Source organism: Ictalurus punctatus, chromosome 25 (assembly GCF_001660625.3).
Source record: "Ictalurus punctatus breed USDA103 chromosome 25, Coco_2.0, whole genome shotgun sequence".
Classification (NCBI taxonomy): Eukaryota; Metazoa; Chordata; class Actinopteri; order Siluriformes; family Ictaluridae; genus Ictalurus; species Ictalurus punctatus.
In genome coordinates, this window is record NC_030440.2 from 3,948,395 (window position 1) to 3,970,996 (window position 22,602).

Below are 22,602 nucleotides of genomic sequence, written 5' to 3' on the forward strand. Positions count from 1 at the left end.
GCAATGAGGATATGTAAGCTGTATGGATTAGAAATAGGTGATTATACTTAGTTTTTTTTCTTCAAAACTCCATGTTAATGCCATGTTTTGGAATGAGCACATATGGGTGTGATGGTCAGGTGTCCACTTTTGGCCATACAGTATTTTGTACCAATCTATATTAAAGTGAATGAAGGTGAGATACAGATATGATGCGGATACATTCAGTTCAATCAAATTTTATTTGTATCACTTTTAACATTAGACATTTAGCATTTATCACAAAGCAACTTTACAGAAATGAGGATGCAAATTTAAATCCCTAATAAGCAAGCCAGAGGCAACAATGTAAAAAAACAAACAAAAAACCCCCCCAAAACCTAAGAGAAACCAAATTCCAAAATTGAACCCATTCATTCCCCTCTGATTGACACACGCGTACATTCATATAGAGAAAAGGCAAATCACACTAAATGTGCTAAATGTGTTAAAAGGATATGAAATATTTGGTGTGGTCATCTTGGTAATAGAAGTTAGATGACCATAGGATAGTATTTATGATTCTTAAAAAGTGCATGTATGAAGTATCCATGTGGTATTATTCATTAAAGCAGGCAGGTGAGTCTTAGGCATAAATTGTTTTTGGGAAGTGCAATAGTTTAGGTTATCCTAGTGTCAGTGGGTTAGGTAATTTGGCTAATATGCGGAAGGTCATGAGCTGAATTTCCAGCATTGCCAAGCCACTATTGTCTTTAACCTCAAATGTTCAGTTGTACTCTGGATCCATTTGCTTTTGTTAAAAGCATCAGCCAAATAAATAAAATCCATCCATCCATTATCCGTGACACTTATCCTACAATGGGTCGCGGGGAGCCTGGAGCCTATCCCAGGGGACTCAGGCACAAGTTGGGGGACACCTGGGATGGGGTGCCAACCCATCGCAGGGCACAATCACACACACCCATTCATACACTACAGACAATTTAGAGATGCCAATCAGCCTACAACGCATGTCTTTGGACTGGGGGAGGAAAATCTGAGTACCCAGTGGAAGCCTGCAAGGCATGGGGAGAACATGCAAACCCAATGCACACAGAGCAGACCAACCCCGGATGTGCTAACTACTAAGCCACTGTGCCCCATCAAATAAATCAAATGTAACAATAAAATGTAAAGTCACAAGTGTACAAAGCTTCAGATGAAGAAAGAAGAAGAGAGATGAAGTTGGGCATCAGGCTTATTCAGGTAGCTATGGTGGGTAAAAGAAGTGAGTCCCAAAAAATAACAGAAAGGCTATTCCATAGCTCAGTGGATTTGCAGGAATAAGCTCTGCCCCCTGCTGTAGTTCGCATTATTCTAGGTACTAATAAAGAACCCGCACCATTTTTATCAAAGCAGGCACAGCTAATCATAATAGTCCAAATGTTTACTCAGGTACTGTTAGGCGAGACCATAGTGCTTTATTAGTCATCAGTATTTTAGTACTACTTATTATTGGGATTATAGTATTTTATAATCAATGCAAAACTTTACTGGGAACCAATGTAGTGTGATAAAATACTGTAGGTGTAATAAAATAGGTATAATATGGTCCAACCTTCTGGCTGCTGCATTTGGGACTGACAGAAGCATATTCTTGCATGCTGGAGTATCCAAACAGCAAGGCATTAATATAATCCAATCAGTTAAAGCTGTTACTAAAGTCTGCAGCCAGTTCAACACTCTTTACGGGATTATTAAGAGGCAGACTCTGGTGGTGTCATATCTGAACTTCATGATATTTACTGATGGGCAGTGATTGGTATAAAGCCTGAAGACAAGGGGCAAAAATAAACAGCTTTAAACAGTTCCTTCCCAGTCCTTCAAACCTGCGGTCTTCCTTCTGTCAGGAAATCTATGATTTGTGATAAATGGGATTTGATACATTCAGGATACTTGACTTGCAGCAGCTCTTGGTCAATGGTGTTAAAAGATGAGCAGAAGTCCACTAACAGAATCCTAACATAGGTTCCTGGACTGTAGATGCTGTAGCATGAAATGCAGGCTCAGAATGACTGCTGGCTTTATACACTAGCTGCAGAGGGTCCAGTATGTGGTCAGTTGTATACTTCAGATAAAACTAAGATGAGGCATTTGAAGACTTTCATGACTACAGAGGTCAGTGTAATTAACCTGAAGTCATTTAGGCTCTTGTTATTTTGGGGACTGGGAGTGCCATTGGTGGATTTGAAGCAGATGAGAACAGAGCAGAGGTCCAAGAACTGAAAATATCTGTAAAGATTGGAGCTACTTGGTCACAGCAGTGCTTTCGGGTGGGTGTTGAGATTAGGTCTGGTCCTTCCTGGAACTTAATAATAATACAGAATTAAGAGTCAGCCTCTACTTGACCACATTCCTTGTACCACAAAATATCATTTCTCACCTGGCTTTAAAGGTTATGACACTTCTATAACTTGAGAACTAAAGCTACTCAGGCAATCCTTATGAAAGTAACTCCACTGATTGTTCCTTTAGGGATACTCGAGTTCCTAATAATACTGAATTAGAGTCAGCTTCCACATGGTCACATGCACCAATGGCTGCCCTTAGTTGAGGTCTAAGAACAGCGCTCATAAGCAAGTAACTGCCTTGACCAAAAGCATCAGCTAAAATCTTACTATCTGCATTTCTGGCTCTGTGCCCTCTCATCAGTATTGCACTTTCTTGCTATTCTGTTCGGTCTATGTAGCCTCTGCAGAAATAAATAAAGGGAGATATAGAGGGCCAAAAGGACAGCTTTAATTCATTATGCTAGCCGCTAGGGATGGAAGGCCAATTAACACAGCAATTAACTAAGCCAATAGTTCTTCTATATGAATGTTATAGGTCATAGTAACAGTGTGAAAACTTGTTTTATTCAGAGTGCCATCTAGTTATTTAGGGCGTTTATACAAACTGTACTGCACACGTTTGTGGAACTTCAGTTCATTGAACTGCTATGTCAGTGAGTTCGTGCAAGTCAGAGCTGACTGAATTGAATGTGAATTGTTGTCAGGGGGGGATATTGTAATAAAAAAACATTTCTCCTAGTGACATCATAGCCTGTGAACCATGTCGAGAAGCAGAGAAAACCTATTTTACTGCCATTATCAGATGAATCATAGAAATGTTTTGTAAAGGGAGAGCATCTTTAAACAGCAGCCGAAGCAATCAATGTGAGGACGCAACAAACACAGCAAATGCCTTACAACCCCTTTAATTGATCTGTGGTGTATCAAACACAATACTTTGGAACATAAAATAGGACAACATCTTCTCCTTTGAAAACATTCTCTGATGGTTTAGAATATTCTTCATTATAAAATAAATACAAATCTCAGATTTAAATACTGAAGAGATACTTCAAGTAGAAAGATAAATGAATAAAAACACATACGTGCTTTCAAAGGGGCACATGGGTACTTTAAGACAAAATCCATATGTTTTTAAACACTAATATGTTGATTGGTGTGTCAAACGCCTCTTGTTCACTTCCTGTTTCCTACTTACTGGTTTTCATTAATATTTTTGCTCTTTTTTTTTTTTGCATCATCATGCTTGCTTTGTTTTGCTATTTGTGCATTATTGTTTTCCAGTAGCACTTTTCAGATTTCAGATTTCTTGTTTCACAGTTCACCTTGTTTCCCATTTCTAGTTCTCTATTACTATGGTTACCTGTTTTTTTTGTTTGTTTGTTTTTTTTTGTTCCTGAGCACTCTCTATCTCCTATTTCTAGTTTACTAGTTCTCCTTGTTTTCCTAGATTCTTAGTTTCCTAATTGTTCCTAGTGCCTAGTCCTGGTATATGTAGTCGTATTGGTTTTGCTAATTTGAATTAGTACACATACAAAGTACACATATTTTTCTTTTTTATTCTGAGTATCTGCTTGAAAGGTCTCAACCTGTCTGGATAATTTTACAAAAAAAAAAAAAAAAAAAAAAAAGAGAGAGAAGGAAACCTACTGAGCAATGTGATAAACAGTGATAAATCTATAAGAAGGTGAGTAGGTATGTTTAAACAATCCTGATTCTCCCCATTTGTTCCATTTTGTTTAAGTGGTGTAGTAGACGGAGAGGGATAGTGGAACATAACTCAAGCATGCTTTTGAGAATATTAGTCCACGCATAACTGGACAGTTCTCAGTCATTTCTGCTGGTGTTTGAGTAGTTTTATCATATTTTTATCTTGTCTTTTTAATCCACACTTTGATGGCTGTCTAATATAACACATCTACGGTTTTCCCATCATAAACATTTTTAATAGTTCACAGAATTCCAAGGTGGTGAAAAAAATAAAAATGCAAATGATGAGTGAGGAATAAGTTGCTCTCCCGAGAAAGTGGAGCATGTTAGAAAGCAGAATCAGTGATTAAGTTTCCTTGTTTACCTATTTTTTAGGCCCCCAGTTCTCCTTTTTCCCCAGTTCTAGTGTCATGATTATCCTTGTTACCAGAGTCCCCTTGTTTCCCTAGTTGCTAATTCCTTAGTACTTCTTGTTTAGTTGACTTGTTTCTACTTTGCCTAGCTTTTACTTGTTTTTTAGTCTTTAATTCTCCTTGATTCCTGTTCCTAGGTTGCACATCTCCCTTTTCTTTTCATTTTAAAGTCCCCTACGTTCTCCTCATTCCCCTAGTTTTCTTAGAGTGCTTCCCAATGCATTAATTGACGCCTCATTGCCTTCTGAAACCTAGATTCTTTAGCCTGTGCCCTAAGAACTGGCAATAGATTGAGGTGGTCAGCCCAGACTTCTCAATCCCAAGTCACTGACTACACCTCCTTCTGGGAGCTCCCAAGATTTTCCCAAGCCAACTGAGTAATACAATAACTCCCGTAGGTCCTTGGTTTACCCAGGAGTCTCCACCCAATAGGACATGCCTCATACAGCTCTAGAGGAAGCTGACCAGGGGACATCCTTGTAAGGTGCAACACCACCACTAATGGCTCCTCTCAATTTGAAGGAGCAGTGGCTCTACTCTGAGGTTTTCCAAGCTTTTCCACCAGTTGTCCTCACATTCCTTTAGCCACTCCCCACAGCTTGTGACCACAGGTGAGAATAGGGACATAGACTGACTCCAACTGAGCTACTGTTTCTTCACCACAAACTATTACAATAACTGTAACATTGATGCCTCTTATCTGAGCCATCTCATGTGCTCTATTATCCATATCTCAGGAATTAGATCCCCAAATCTCGACCAGGTATAAAGTCTGCCCTCTTATCTGAACGGAGCATCCCACTCTTCCAGGAGACAACCATAGTCTCAGACATACCTGTAGCCTACCATAATCGGCACCTCTTGTGTCTTGATATAATGCCCATGTGAACGACACTTAAAAGAGAAAACAGCCCCTTGATTTAGTCTGACACCCACATTAAACATTTTTAACTTAACGCTTAGAACATGGACACAATGCTCACTGTGTACATACATAGATTGGATTGCATGAAGTAGTGATCCAGATACTCCATCCTTCTGCAATACCTCCCACCACAAATGTTGAGGCACAAAATCATACACCATCTCCAAATCCACAAAATGCATGTAGACTGGATTACCATATTTGTATGACCCCCTCACATAGTTGCCCAAGAATAAAAAGCTGAATCTTTGTTCTATGGCCTGGGGTAACCAGTGTTGTTCCCCCTAAATCCTAGATTAAACTATCTGACAGACTCCTCTCCACAGCCCTGGTATAGACTTTGCTGGGAGACTGAGGAGTGTAATTCTGTTCATAGAATACATCCTCTGGTCCCCTTAAAAGAAATAGGGACCCCCATCCCAGTTTGCCATTCCAAGGGCACTGCCCTAGATCTTCATTCATTGCTCAACAATATCCACTTACATGCACTTGCTTAGCAGAGCTGGTGAATGGTCTCCTCTTCTTCTCCTCCTCCTTCTTCTACTCCTCCTAACAGAACAGTTTGCCAGATAATTTTTTGGGTCAAAATAACATCTATTAGTGGCCTCTCCAAATTCCATGGCCGATCTTCCACTTCTCTTACTGCCTTTGCAGCAGCCCTTCTGGCTCTCTAAAACTCTCAGTTGAATCAGGAGACCACAGCGTCTTGCAGTTGCCTTGATGATCGAGAACGTGAATATTATCCATTGTGACTTAATGCCCCTAACCTCAATCGGTAGAAGGGAGAAGTCCTTTTGAACATGAGAATTTGTCTCTCATTGAAGGTCCCAAGCAACCCGAAAGGTTCTCCAGAAATCTGGCTGGCGCCTTGTGTGATGAATCCAATTCGTCACCAACGTCTCTTTAACTGAGTGATTAAAACATATGGCCTCAAAGTCTGATGAAACAAACAAGCACTTAAGTTCCCCCAAAGCACTATGAAGTCAGTACGATGTACATTCTTCATCACCTGCTCCACTATCTCCAAGAAGGCTGAATACTCTGAACTAGTAATGATCAATTCATTAAACGCAAACAGAGGCTTCCAGAGTGAGGAGAAAGGTACTTATGTAGAAGCCATGTATGACATAAACCTATGGTGTACATTTATCATTTTCACAAACCACCTACACTGAAAAAAGGAAATATGTGTTTAGAGAAAACATTATGTATAGTTTACATAAAACATGTTTTCATTGTTTATACTAAATTGAATTTAAATACAAACAGTATATAATCTACTAGCTAGAAATATGTAGAGTGTGTGTGATCAACTGACATAGTATTAATGTGATCCAATTATGATTTAAAGTCTCATGAGGATGTTGGAGCTGACAGGAAGAAATGACTATAGTGTTAAATTAACTTAATTAACTCACGTGTGGCACAATAGTGCAACAAATAATGTTACTGCCTCACAATGCTAGGGTCCCTGGTTTGATCCTGAGCTTGGGTGAATCCATGGAGTTTGGCTTTATTACAGGGTTTTAAAAATGCATGCTCACATCGTGTTGGATATATGCAAACAATCTGTGTTAACGAATTAACTAAATTCAATAAACATTTTTTCAGTGTAGGTTCAAACAAATAATAAGAACAAAAAACACTAAATTAATAATATTAATGAAGAAACAATGGCTACAGAGTCAACAAATGGGCTTGAATTTACATGCCAAGTCAGTGATGACAACAGAGAAAATATTGTATAGGTTAAAACATGCTGGACAACAAGTCTTCAATAATTGATGTGGATTTATAGTGATGTATATTTGACCTAACATGGCACAATGATTCGCATCCATTCCTCTGTTGTTGTTTTCTTTCCTTGCAAACTTTCCTCACGTTTCCACACAGAGGGAAGAACTAAAGCGCAATTAAAGAAATAAGAAGCACCCTAATCGTTATCCTTGTTATGTCTTTCTATCTCCCTACTTTACCGTATTTCCCCTAGTTTCTTAGTGAACAGTGATCAAACAGGCAAGAGAGATTAAAAGACAAGATTATAAATGACTTAAAACCACCCTGGGACAATTAAATAACAATAAAACTATAAAGCGAGGCAGAGTTGTGGGTTTGTAAATTGTGCTCAGCTGTTGCCGAGTCCACATAGCCTGCAGTCAAACACAGAGATGCTCTGCCTCCATCTATATCAGAGCCGCTCAGGAGGCTGCGCTAAGTCAAAACACAAGCACGTGTCCTCGGTCTGTCTTTGTGGATTATGTCTCATTATCCCTCCTGTCTCAGCAGACTCTGTACAGGTTGTTGTTTCTGTAATCTGTAGCTTGTTTGCCTCAGGTTAGTTGGGATATTTTACATCGTGATTTTCTTCTCCATCTTTTCTCACTGAGTAAAAAATACACATAAACATACATAGAGCAGTGTCCTCAGTGTGTGTCCATTCTTCTGAATGTTTCAGTTGTCTCTCCTGATACAGAGTCCAAAAGTTGATTATTTTCGCTGTCATTTTTCTCTTTCCATGTCAGCACATACGTTCCAAATCTCTCTTTCTGACTCTCTTCATTTTTTCCTCGTTTCTTTTCACCTCTTTCTCTATTTCCATGTTTGTCTCTGATGTCTCTCTCTTATGCCAATTTCTTTCGGTCTCTGTGCGTATTGTTGTCTTTGTCCATCCTTCTGCCTTTTTCTTTACCTCTCACTTTGTTTCTTTTATGACATGTTTTCCCACCATTCTCTCTTTTATCTGTCTTTGTCTCGATCCCTTTCCACCTCTTTCTATGTCTCTTTTTCTGCCACTTTCGTTTTCTGTCTGTTTTTTGTCCCTGTCTCATTTCACATGCCTCTTTTTTGTCTCTTTCCATGAATCTCTTTCTGTCATTGTTTCTTTCCATCTATTATTTCTTTGTCTATCTATCTCTTTGTCTCTTGACATCATCTCATTTTACTCACACACATACACACACATTGACAGCATGTATCTCTTTGTGGACTATGTCTTATTATCGCTCCTTTATCATTAAGCTTTATACAGGAAAAAATACTTTGGGATTATTCTCACCCTGTCTCTTTCTGTCTCTATCTGTCTCAGTCTGTTTCAGTCTCTTCATGCCTCTCTCTGTTTTAGAAGTCTCTTACTGTCTCTTTCAGTCTATTTTCCTCTATTTTCTGAGTTGAGCAGTTTGTCTGCCTCGGGGTAGGTGGGGTATTTCACGGTCTCGATTTTCTCCTTCACTTTGTAAGATGGATAGAGGCCAGTGCGCCCCAATCTGCGATTCAGTCCTTTGGAATAACCATCCCAGTGGTTTCCGGCAACGCCAATAACATCTCCAGGCTCCAGGGCGACGTCCTCAGAAGTGCGCGGCTGATGTGCATAGATGGCGATCTGGTTGTGAGCATTTTGCCCGCCGAAATAGTAGATGTCGTCCAGAGAGTAGAAATACGATGAAGCATCTGGGTGTAGAGTCTGCATGATCTCATAGGCCACACGGCACACCTGGTACACACAGTGAGAAAAAAAAGCATATTAAGGTATATTACAATAAAGGGAACTCTTACAGTGTGCTAAAATGAATTAAGTAAAAATTAAGTAACATATACAGTACACTGACATACATATACATCACATTTATTTTTGGGGCACTAATATACACTTACCATCCATTTTATTAGGAACACCTGCATACCTGCACATTCATGCAGTTATTTATTTAGCCAATCATATGGCAGCAAGGCAATGCAAAAAAAACGATTATACAGACACAGGTCAAGAGTTTCAGTTAATGTTAATGTTCACATCAAACTTCAGAATGAAGTAAAACTGTGTTCTCTGCAACTTTAACTGTGGCATGGATTTTGGTACCACATGGGCTGGGGTTTGAGTATGTCAGAAACTGTTGATATGGGATTTTCACACACAACAGTATCTAGAGTTTACACAGAATGGTGCGAAACAACCAAAAACATTGAGTTAGTGACAGTTCTGTGGCTAGAAACATCTTGTCGATAAGAGAGGTCAGATTGGCTCAAGCTGTCAGGAAGTCTATGGTAACTAATATAATCAGTCTGTACAACCGTGATGAGCAGAAAAGCATCTTAGCATGCACAAAACAAACCTTACAGTGGATGGGCTACAACAGCAGAAGACCACATTGGGGTCCACTGTCTACTGTCTACCAAGAACAGGAATCTGAGGTTATAATGGGCACAGGCTCACCCAAACTGGACAGGTGAAGATTAGGAGAAAAAAAAATACAGTTGGTCTTTTTCCATTCTTCAACTCTGTTCTGTGCGTCTGTGCCCATGATAGCCTCAGATTCCTGTTCTTGGCTGACAGGTATGGAACCTAATGTGTTGTGCATTCTGTAGTGCTTTTCTGCTCACCACAGTTGAAAAGAGTGCTTATTTTAGTTACTATAGACTTCCTGTAAGCTCAGACCAGTTTGGCCATTCTCCTCTGATCTCTCTCATCAACAGGATGTTTCACCTCAGTTGTTTTTCGCACCTTTCTATGTAAACTCTAGAAGCTGTGGTGTGTGAAAATCCCAGGAGAGGGATAGCCCATCTGGCACCAAAAATCATGTCATTATTAAAGTCACAGAGATGACCCTCTTTCCCCATTCTGATGTTGGATGTAAAAATTAACGCAAACTTTTGACCTGTATCTGCATGGGTTCATGCATTGCGCTGCCGCCACATGATTGGATAACTGCATAAATGAGCAGGTGTACAGGTGTTCCTAATAAAGAGACCTGTGAGTATAGGTCTGGGTAGAATTAGAAATTGTACTGCTGCCAACCACTAGAGGGTGTCACAGACATTATGGCTTCACTTTTTAACTGCAGTTCTTAAGTAAACACTTTTTCCTGGACTGGATAGCCATGGATCTAGAAGGGACCAGTGTGCTAATGGCAGGAATAAACCCTGGATGGGACACAACATACACACTTGTTCACTCCTATGGGCCATTTAGTGCAGCCTATTCACCTACATACAGATGGAAGGAAACTGGAGAACCTGGATGAAACCTATACAGACACAGGTAACACCTGCAAAATTTCACACGGACAGTAACCAATATGCTATTCAATTTCAAAATGAGCACAAATGAGCATATTTCTGAGGACCATACTGCCTTAGTGTGATCATGCTATATATAGACATATTAACACAACCATTACAGGTGCATCTCAATAAAATAGAATATCGTGGAAAAGGTCATTTTTTCCCCTGTAATTTAACTCAAAAAGTGGATCTTTCATAAATTCTTGATTCATTACACATAAAGTGAAATATTTCAAGCTTTTTTATGTCTTAATCTTGATTACGGCTTACAGCTCATGGAAGTAAAAAATCGCAGTATCGCAAAATATTAGAATAAAAAAATTATAATACAGAAATGTCAGCCTTCTGAAAAGTATGTTAATTTATGCACTCAATACTTGGTTGGGGCTCCTTTTGCATGAATTACTGCATCAATGTGGTGTGGCATGGAGACAATCAGCCTGTGGCACTGCTGAGCTGTTCCAGAAGCCCAGGTTGCTTTGCTTTTTTAGCGGCCTTCAGCTCGTCTGTATTGTTGGGTCTGGTGTCTCTCATAGATTGTCTATAGGGTTCAGGCCAGGCGAGTTGGCTGGACAATCAAGCACAGTAAAACCATGGTCAGCAAACCAGTTACTAGTAGTTTTGGCACTGTGGGCAGGTGATAAGTCCTGCTGGAAAAGGAAATCAGCATCTCCATAAAGCTCGTCAGCAGATGGAATCATGAAGTGCTCTAAAATCTCCTGGTAGACGCTGCATTGAGAAAACACAGTGGACCAACACCAGCAGATGACATGGCACCCCAAATCATCACTGACTGTGGAAACTTCACACTGGACTTCAAGCAATTTGGATTCTGTTCCTCTCCACTCTTCCTCCAAACTCTGGGACCTTGATTTACAAATGAAATGCAACATTTACTTTTATCTGAAAGGAAGACTTTGGACCAATAAGCAACGGTCCAGTTCTTTTTAAAGGCTCAGGAAACCTTTGTAGGTGTTTTGAGTTAATTAGCTGATTAGAGCTCTTCTCAGGTCGACATTTCTGTATTATATATTCTCATGAAGGGTGTGGTAATAAGTAGAGAAATTAGATGAGACAGATGGGCTAGAGCCTGAAAACACACTCCAGATTTAACGTAAGTGTGACTCAGGAGGGTTCAGTGTGTGGGTGTGTGTGTGTACCTGTGAGGAGAATGTACAGACTAGGAAGTCAGTCTGGGACAAGAAGTGGATGTCCAAGATGACTCCCTTGAGAGAGTTTTCTGTGTAGCGGTTATGCAGTCCAGCCGACCACGAGATAGAATTATCACTGATGAACTCATAATCGGGGTATCTGAAAAACACACACACACACGTTTGTATTACTATCCTTCCACTGACATAACCAAGTTTTCTTTATTGGGATCAGAGAAATGTCCCCATAAGGTCAAAATTGTCAGATATTCCTACCCTTGTGGGGACATTTGGTCCCCACTGAGAAAACAACATACCCTTGAATCCGCCACCCCACCTCCCATCCCCGAAGCACACACACACACACACACACACACACACACACACACACACACACACACACACACACGTTTGTATTACTATCCTTCCACTGACATAACCAAGTTTTCCTTATTGGGATCAGAGAAATGTCCCTATAAGGTCAAAACTGTCAGATGTTCCAACTGTTGTGGGGACATTTGGTCCCCACTGAGAAAACAACATACCCTTGAATCTGCCACCCCACCTCCCATCCCCAAAACACATACACATACACACACACACACACACACACACACACACACACACACACACACACACACACACACACACACTCCTCATTCAGATCACTCACTTGCTCTTGGCCTCCTGTAACAGTGAGGGGTCATCAGTTGCCAAATACACTCTCTTTTTGTCCAGCTGCATGCGCTGGGCCATGAGCTGGAACTGTTCCTCCACATGCTGCATGTACTCCTCTATGGGGTGAAACGCTGCCTCCGTGCCCACTTTATCTGTGCGCCTCACATGCACACTGCAAACACACAATACACGCTGGTTTGACAAGGCTGTACTCAACTACTCTACACAAAGCCTTGTGTAATCCTACATTAACATATGGAGAGAAAGTTAATGGTAAAATCCAGGAATAAAGAACAAGACCCAACACTTCCCGAGACATTTTCTACTATCACAAACCTATTATTTCTTTTCTTCAGACTGTGATGTTCAGGAGTACTGTAAAAACCCACAGATTTAAACATTTAAGCCAGGGGTTCCCAAACATTTCCAGGGCAAGGCCCCCAAATGGCATTAACATTTGACTGAGGCCCCCCTTTTGCAAGATGTCTTTAAAACAAATTAAAAATGCAGACTTCTGAATATATCCCCCTTTATTTATTAATAATTACATCTTATATCTTTAAATTACATTACATTAGGAATTGATTGTGTGCGTGTGTGGTTGTCTGAGTGTGAGAATTTATTTTTCACAACAAATTGTTAAGGACCCCCGGGCACCCCCTGGCAGCCCCCAAGGGGGCTGCGGCCAAACTTTGAAAACCACCGATTTAAGCCATCACCCTCTTAAGTTGCTTGCTGTCACTGGGAATTGATAAAGGACCAAATTGGGAGAAACTGAGATAAACTGGGTTTTGTTTAACCTTATGACGTTTATCTGTGAGTTTGGAGATAGAACATTAATTATTTTTTGCATATGTAACACTTTGGAAAATAACAATAAACAAAAAACAGCACACAATTAAGAATAACGTGTCCTTCAGTGATGAAGTTTATGTGGTTCACATGGTTTTTGACCAAAAAATGCAGCACTATTAACAAAAACAAGTCATGACATATAGACACAAAATGGATGTCAGAATGATGACAAACAGGGTGTCTGTTGGTCATTAAAATTTAACTCAAATTATTTACGAATTAAAGATGTTAATAAATATGAAACTCTCTTGAATTCCAGTGTACATTTTTTTTATTACAGGCTGCTCTTACTCAGCGTTCACACTAGCAAACAACATTTGATTTCAGATTTTCCCAGATTCTGTGATAAATGTGTTGTTATGTAGCAATGTGAAAAATCCAAACAATTGGATGGTGTAATTTGTGTGGAAGATTGGTAGCTTCTGTCATTTTCTTTCCGCAGCGTTCTTGAAGCATTTCGCAATATCTTTGCTGCAAATGTATCTGTAAATGATGCTTGAAGTAGCATTGAAAAAGTCTTAAAAAGTACTACATTTATTTTGAGGAAACTTTACATGCCCTTGCATGAAAAACAATACGCAGTAGAGAGCAATGCAGTGGGTTAAAGCTCTGCCATTTATTTTGATTTAAACAGTTTACACCTAAAATGAGGTGCCATCTGCAGATATCAGACTAAATAAAATAGAATTATAATGTATACTGGCATCATATGGTGTAGTTTTATTAAAGTATAAACATTTATTATATGTGCTATAGTTTTATTAAAGCATGAGAGTGGTGTAAACATAAATGTCAGTTCTATATAATGCCATTTATTCTTATTTGTGGTTGGACCTTTATTGCTTACACCAACAAAAACTGTCTTGCGGTCATGAAAATGAAAAAGCACTGAAAATTTTATTAGCTGGCAAAATGTACTTTATTTTTTTTCCCTTTACAACCCCGTTAAATAGTTTTTTCCCCCCAACTAATTAATGGATTATCAAGTGATAGGGACTCATTTCCCTGCTTTGGTACTTGAGAGAGGGATCAGAAAGCTTGTCAAATGCACTTTTCTGTTTTTTCTTTCTTGCATCTCTCGGTGGGTAGCTTCTCCTACTTGTTCTCACTGTCTGAAGTGACAAAGCTACAGAACTCTTCAGCTACTCTCTCTCTCTCTCTCTCTCTCTCTCTCTCTCTCTCTCTCTCTCTCTCTTTCTCTCTCTCTCTCATACACTTCCTTTCATCTTTCTGTCAAGTGTTACTCTCCCGCGTCATGTCTTTCATTCAGCTCTGATTCTCAGCTACACTGAGGTGCTCAGCATCCAGCGATCGATACTCCCTCATCTCGCCTGCTGCTAACAATCACATTCACTCTTTTTGTTTTTGCAGAGCTCATTACAAAGCTTCTTCATTTTGTACCACATTCTTAGAAGAAGGCTACAGCGGGTTCAATTGTTAACATAAGCAACAATCCATTTGCTCAGCAACAGCAGTCGGTGTATCACTGAAAGTAACACTGTGGCCAAAAATCAAATGTACAAACATTTCCCTTTATCCTAAATAAAGCAAAAAAAAAAACAAAAAAAAAAACGGCCAAGGTATGTTTGTTGTCTTAAGTTTGCTTCTTTTTTTATTTATTAATATTAAATATATAAATGAACTATATTTAGCATCCAAGTATTTATCATCAAGTGAAGAAGAAAGATGGCCACTTTAACAGACTACACATATGCAACATGAGTTTTAACAGCAAAATTAGTGTTGCAGCTCCAGTGCAACTTTAAACACCACGAGCATCATGGAATACCAGCTATCCAGTCAACCTTGACATTTATAATATCCATATTTCTGCCAAGAAAATGTACCAGCAGAGGCATCATACAGTGATGCAATATGATTTAACATACTGTATACACCTATTCTACTATCTATATCAACCTTACAGTTATTATAGTTCTTAGTACTTTAATAGAGCAGAAGCAGAGACAGATTTCTTCAACCATCTTCCAGTAAGATAAAGAGCCACTGCTGTGCCCTAAAGCAAGATGCTTAACCCTTAACTGCTCACCTCTTTACAAAGTCAGGAATTGGGGCTGAGAGAGATGCAGTTCAGCATTCTTTAATGAGAGCAATGCAGACAATTCCAAAACATCAGGCAGGATCAATATCAAAAAACAGACATGGGTCAGGCAATGAACAGTCAGAGTAAACTAGGCAGAACTAAACATGTAAATCGAGAAACAGGCAGAACATCAAAAAACAGAACAACCAACACTGTAAAGAAGACTTGTTAAAGTCAGATACATTTAAACAAACTGAGGGTTTATTTGGCAAAATGTTTGTGATTGAGAGTCTGTTTTATATGTATGTGTGTGCGTGTGTGCGTGTGTGTGTGTGTGTGTGTGTGTGTGTGTGTGTGTGTGTGTGTGTGTGTGTGTGTGTGTGTGTGTGTGTGTGTGTGTGTGTGAAATTGGGAACAGATGTGTGTGATCAGAAGTCTGGTGATTAGGAGCGGGTTAGCAGTGGTGGATAGTAGTGGTAGAGTTTGTGGATCGAGTGGACCTGACATAAATCCCTTCCCATACTCAATGACTGTTTCAATTAGAGATGGGAGTATAAATGGGATAAACATGAATATCACATTTGTAATTGTTATTTACAAACCAGTAAAAATCAGCCATTTTGAAACATGTTTATTCCACATGGTTACTCAAACGAGCTCAAATGTGCTGACTGAAGATGAGTGAATCAGAGAAATCTGTTCGTGAAAATGTATTCGTGGTAGTGATGTCTTAATGTTTAGGGTTAAGTGGTCTCAGCCTACTGATGAGTTCAAAGTCCTACACTGCCAGACTGCAACTGCTGGGCCCTTCATCCTCAACTGCTCTTCCTATTAAGCTTGGATATGAGAAAAGAATTAACACACATAGACAAGTAGTGTACTTGGGTGTGTGACATAAGAGGCGGTCTTTCTAAATGAAATATATCTAGTAATGCCAGATCTACTGTAGTGTATAATATCAGAATACGATAGAATGATTTAACAAAATATTTTCTGGTGGCACAGTGACCCTGACCCTGTCGCCGGTTCACCGGTTGTCCTTCATTTTTAGTAGATATTAACCACTGCATACCGGGAACATTCCACAAGACCTGCTGCATTGGAGATGCTCTGATCCAGTCATCCAGCCATCACAATTTGGCCCTTGGCAAAGTCGCTCAGGTCCTTACGCTTGCTCATTTTTCCTTCTTTCAACGCATCAACTTCGAGAACTAACTGTTCATTTGCTGCCTAATATATCCTACACAACCCTCAGCCATTTTACTTGTTTTGTATTGTTTCATTATATGCAATGAGACCACAAACAAAACCAAACAGCAAATATATCAAATTTCGTTCTGAATTGGACTCAGCAACCAACTAATAGATCTGATATTGCCCATAGCTATTGTTCCAGAGAAATGCAGACAGACAGCTGTGTGATGATTTTCGAATTGCTCAATCAGGTTTGGTATGCTTTCCAGCTTATATAGAAAGTGGTGTTAGGTGGCAATCAAAATAAAGGGTGTCATAGACATAGACACTGTTGGAATATGAGACATATGGAATATACCAGAATTTTGTCACTTCTGCAAATAGCCCTTGAACCCTAACTCTGTACACTTGTACTTGGTGGACGTGAGAGAATCATGAAAAATAGAACTGCACATCACTCTCTGAACTCCATAAAGCATATTTCTGTCTGGCTCTCGGCACAGCAGTTGGACCCTGAACGGAGTCTGAAAGCCCTTAATGGCTAACACTGATCTTTCCACTCAAGTCCCCAGTGGAGCAAGGGAGAGAGAGAGACAGTGAGAGAGACAGCGAGAGAGAGAGAGAGGGGAGAAGGTAGAATTGATGCAGCAGTGATTACGACTGGGGTAGGAGTTGAAAACAAGTAGCACAGAGAGAGAGAGAGAGAGAGAGAGAGAGAGAGAGAGAGAGAGAGAGAATGAATAATAGAGATAAAAGAGGGAAAAGAAAGTGGGGAGAGGTTAAAAATCAAAGCAGGAAAGGAAACTTGTAACAGTTTGTGGAGGGAGAAAGATGAAAAAAAATGTCACAGATTGGCATGAATTCTCACTGTGGTACTTGTGGGCTTTGATAAAGTTTTGCATTCTAATGCAAAGCTAGTTAGCTTCCACTTGTAATGACAACATGTTTTGGGTCAGGAACTCAGGCCAATGGGATACAATAAGACAACAAACACACACTGTTTTCACTAATGGATTAATCTGCTCTTGACTACATTTTGCTCTTCTTCATTTGTATATATCCTACGCCCACTACAGAGAAATATTATGCCTGGAGATAGAATATCCCATAATCTTGTTCCAGACCTCTGCTGTATAAATCTAATTACAGCACAGTGCTGTGTATTCTCCATACTAGAGACCTTGAGCTGCACAAGGACTTTTTCTTAGTGTAAAAATTTACTTCAGAATTGTATATAGTGCTGTTTGATTATGCTATCACTTGTCTGTCAGCAGAAAGTCCAGGCTGTAACTTACAGTACTGATTTCAATCAGCCCTGGTAGAAAACAGTGAGGCTATACGTACTGTATATATATTGATCCTAAAATGTACTTCAGTTTTCCCTTTAGTTAATGTTTTAATGTTTTTATACAGGATCTTTCAACAAAGGGATTTCATTTCACAAAATGCTAACAGTAGAACTCCTTCAGAACATACGAAAACAATTACTTAACATTCAGGCAAACAGGGTAAAGGGGCAGGAGGTAAAGGACCTGTGTTTAAAAGCCAGCTCATGATAGACTGGATGTGCTACTACAAGTGCCAACCATAGCTACACAATATGGCCAAAAGTATGTGGACACATGATCACTGAAAATCCCATTTCAAAACAATGTGCATTATATGGAGTTGGTCCCCCCTTTGCTGTTAAAATAACCTCTACTCTTCTGAGAGGGCTTTCCACTCAATTTTGGACTTTAGCTGTGGGGATTTGTCGATTCAAGAGCACAAGAGGTTGGGCACTGATGCCTGGAAAAATGGTCTGGTGCAAAGTTGGTGTTCCAGTTCATCCTAAAGGTGTTCTGTAGGGTTGAGTTCAGGACTCTGTGCAGGCTACTCAAGTTCTTCCACACCAACCTTGGTAAACCATGTCTTTATGGACATTACTTTGTGCACAGGGGTGTTGTCATGCTGAAAGGGGTTGGGCTAGGGCACCTAGTTCTAGTGAAAATAAATGTTAATTAGGCCAAACTTGATTTGAGGTAAAATGTATATTTTGTTTTCAACTGACAGACATGTCCACACACTAACAGTGTGTCAAGCCATAAGGCTTGCCATAAGTTGGTATTGAAATCAATAGCAATAGATGTATTTTGATGGATGCACAAAAAGGCCTTGTGACCTGTGCAGCCTTCCTTGCAAAAGAGGAAGAAAATCCAAGAATACTGAAAAAAATAAATGGAAAGAATCTCAGCTCCTGGTCAGAGTGACACAAGCCATAACCCACATGCCATCACACCATCCTGCTGTCTAAGGAAGTGTTTCCAAACCAGTTCCATGATGGTTGAAAAGCAGCTGCACCTTGTCCTTAAAGTTGGTGTAACATACTAACTAGCAGTGCCGAATACTCTTTTCCTTTTTAATGCACTTTAACAGTTGGGGAAAATATTCAGGAAGAACTAAAATTGTAAAATTGATCATGGATTTTTTCCAGCAATATTCATAGATATTGTGATATGTTACACAAATGTGGATCTTTGTCTTGGGAACACGCTTCTTTTCTTACCTGTCCTGGCTTCTTTTAATTTACGACGCATTGCAGTTTATTAATTGGTAATTAAATCATAACCTGCCTTATAACCTGAGGAAGGACTTCAGGGTTTCCTGCCGGCTAAACGAGGGGTACGGCTTCAAGGAACCCTGATCAACTGAGGGACATGACCTTTGGCTGTCCAGAACCCCCTCCATTGAACTTGTTTTCACACATCCGGACCCAAGCCTTCTGGGGGGCGGGGGGCTCTGTCAGGTTAGCCCCTATAAGGCACTGAACTACAGTACCCATCAGCCACTGCATGTCACATGATCCAGTCACATGTCCTAATCATGCTGACTTGTGCCCGCCTCACCCTGATCATCACCGTTATATAAGTTCCTTTGTTTCAGCACCAGTTTCTCAAGCATTTGTTGTTGTACTCTTGTGCTGTAATGTTTTCCTCAGCCTTGTTCATAGTCTACATGATTTTGAATGTCTCCATTGTTTAAGTTTATGGTTCTGTTTTTTTCATTATTTTGACTATTTGTTTTTCACTTTCAATAATAAAGTCTGCCTTTGCATCCATCGCCTGAAGATTACATGACACCTATGTCTTACGTGTTGTTGAATTGGTCCAAAGATGTTGATTCATTTTCTTTAACCGCAGCCCAGATAATATTCTTGACTGTAAGAAAAATCATTTAAAATTTTATATTAATGCGCTCGTTCTAATATGTTATTGTTTCTATAGTAACAGCTCATTCACATGGACTTGAATGGTGGATGCATCACACAATCCAAGACTCATAAAAAACAGATTAAAAATGTGTTGTTGTTTAACAAAGAAAAACATATAATCATTGATATGATGATGTATAATTTATAATCGTTAATATGGTGACAATTTTCCATAAGGAGATGTTTATTTAACATGTATAGAAGGAGTCTCCAGTGTCAACACTGGAAATGACTATTACATAGGAAATACTTCATGACATGATAACAGGAACCAACTTCACAAAATTAAGTGGAAATGAAAATTGTTAAAAAGTGTGATGTCATTCTTTAATAAATTGTTAATTTAACAATTGTTAATAAATTGTTAAAACATTTTATGCTATTATAGGAAAATAATCAAACTCAGGGTGCTTTGCATTTGCCGTAGAAAACTACCAAATCATTGATTATGGTATTTTCCTATAACAGCCCTATAACCTGTCATGTTTTATTCCTTACTTATTTTTCTTTGATTTGACTTTTTAAAAATATTAATTTAATTAATAATTAGAATCATAGAATAGTTTGAATTATAATGATTTCATATCAATATAGCTTGATTCCTGTCCTTATAAACTGTCTCTATTTTTGTTTTCCATTATTCTGTAACTTGGCAACGCCGAGCAACTAAAATGGCTTATTTTTTAATGTCTAATGTAAATACATGTAATTTTACAAGAGAAAGGCACTGACCCAATGATGGGGTGTTTGAAACCCAGTTTGATGCCAGCCTCCTGCATCTCTTTCTCCAGCCACGATTGAGGACGCACCAGGTACTTGACAAACTGAGACACCCACCAGACGGAAGGGTCTCCATGCAGTCTCTGAAGTCGGGGGGCCAGATCCTCAGGGATGGCCAGAGGCAGATAGGGGGGTCGGGGGTGAAGACTGTCCACGATGGGCAACTCCACCACCTGCACGTCCCGATCATGATCCTCCCCTAGGGGGCAAAAGATGAGACAAGATACTCACGTACACAGACAGATTACAGACAATACACTAAAATTTTTTGGGCAGCCTGGGTCTTCCGAGAATAGTGGCTGTTCTAAAAGTTTCCTTATTTCATGATGTCTCCTTTTTGGTGTAGAAAATGGCCATAATTCTATTCACCAAACCAGAGTTAAATGAAAAAGGAGTACATTTACAAATGTAAGTGGATTTTCTCGTAGCTAACAGTCATATGTGTTTGTTCAAAATCCGTTTATTGTTTATTTATTTATTTAAAATAAGATCTTTCATATGCTTCTCTGGTGCCTCAATAAAACATTAATACAAATTTAAATATAAATAATAAATATAAGCGAACACATTTAGAATGAAGAATGTACGCATCTGCAGTGTTTCTATATTTGTACTGAAATGATCTTTTTAATTAAAAAATGTAATGTGCTGAACTATTTTATGGTTTATACTTTAAATGTAACATTTGTTCTGCTCAGGGTTATATCATACTGAGGTTATTGTGTTGTCTCTGGAGCTGTCCCTGTTGTACTTGAATATTGTGAATAGTGTTTTACATGCACAATAGTAAGATGTTGTGTTTCCATTTTACCAAGTCTCTTGGGAACAAAGTGAGTGATCATAAAACCTATACAGTGACAGTAAAGAATAGAAGCTCAATACATCATACTGCGCTCATACAGTAAATGTACAGTGCTGCTGACCCATATGCTATTTAACTGCCGCGCTAATCTGCATATGCACACTCAGCAGAACAGAGCAGAGTTCATCAATTATTTGAATTACAAGGGGAGAAGAGAGAGAGATAGAGAGAGAGAGATAGAGAGAGTTTAACACCCACATGCTCAAAGCATGCTGAGAGAAAGGTGCTTCAGAAGTCATTGAGTATCATATGGCAAGGTGACAATGTCTCTCATCTTTATCATCATCTCATTCTGTATATAGAATTTCCACAAATTTTCGCTTGTTCACATTGCTGTAAAGTAGAAGTGAGCTGGATTAAAGCTATTATTATTATTATTATTATTATTATTATTATTATTATTATAATTATTATTATTATTATTACTACTACTAATATTATTTGTGACAGCCGGCCTGCAGCCCACACACACACACACACACACACACAACATGAAGCGGTCTCCTTGCGCAACTGTTGGCGAGGTGCTGATTGGACAGCGCCATTTCAGCACCTCGATTGTTTTGGACAGCAGGAGCATGCATGGCTGCGACGCAGGCGGCAGAAACACACATGGCTGGCAGCCAATGATTGGAGTGGCTTCTCTCCAGCATCCAGTACAAGAACGGCTGCTATAAAAGGGAGTGGTGACCGCAGTGGGGTAAGTTCACGCTCCACACGCATATATGTTACTCGTCTCTCTCTCCCTCTCTCTCTCGTTCCAGATGCAGACGCGGAAGATGATGATGAGGACAGCAGAGAAGAAACTCTCCCGACCCTCCTCGGTCTCCTCTGAAGCTCCTGGATGGCCCAGGAAAAGGGGACACTGCTGGACAATCCCCCTCAGGTGAGACACTCATCTAACCAAGTTCGGGGCCATGAATACATCCTTGTGATCCTCACCTATGCCACCAGGTACCCCAAGGCAGTTCCCTTTCGAAAGGCCACCTTCCAGAAAATCGCCAGAGAGCTGGTGCTCCTGTTCAGCCACGCAGAGATCCCCAAAGAGATCTTAACTGACAAAGGTATGCCTTTCATGTCTAAGTTAATGGGTGATCTGTGTCCGCTGTTGCAGGTCAAACACCTCCGTCTACCACCTCCAGACGGACAGCCTGGTGGAACGGTTCAACCAAACTCTCAAGCAGATGCTCCGATGGGTGGTACACAAGGACAGCAGAAACTAGGACCTCCTCCTCCCCTACATCCAGGAGATGCCCCAAGCTTCTACAGGGTTCACCCCCTTTGAACTCGTCTTCATGCAGCAACCCCGCGGACTACTAGATGTTGCCCACAAAACATGGGAGGAGCATAACTCACCATTCTGGTCCCTGGTT

The 22,602-nt window shown here is 39.7% G+C and overlaps 1 protein-coding gene across 1 annotated transcript in view; it reads right to left on the reverse strand.

Annotated features, from left to right (window-relative positions):
• Positions 1–202: 202 nt before the first annotated feature.
• Positions 203–22,602, reverse strand: part of fut8b (fucosyltransferase 8b (alpha (1,6) fucosyltransferase)) — a 174,856-nt gene continuing 152,456 nt past the window's right edge. Inside the window, exons 7-10 of the mRNA XM_017455408.3 lie at positions 20,320–20,566; positions 12,240–12,416; positions 11,576–11,726; positions 203–8,847 (exon numbers count right to left, since the gene is read on the reverse strand). Coding sequence (XP_017310897.1) covers positions 8,503–8,847; positions 11,576–11,726; positions 12,240–12,416; positions 20,320–20,566 — 920 coding nt within the window. The 3' untranslated portion in view covers positions 203–8,502. The remainder of the gene's footprint in view (positions 8,848–11,575; positions 11,727–12,239; positions 12,417–20,319; positions 20,567–22,602) is intronic.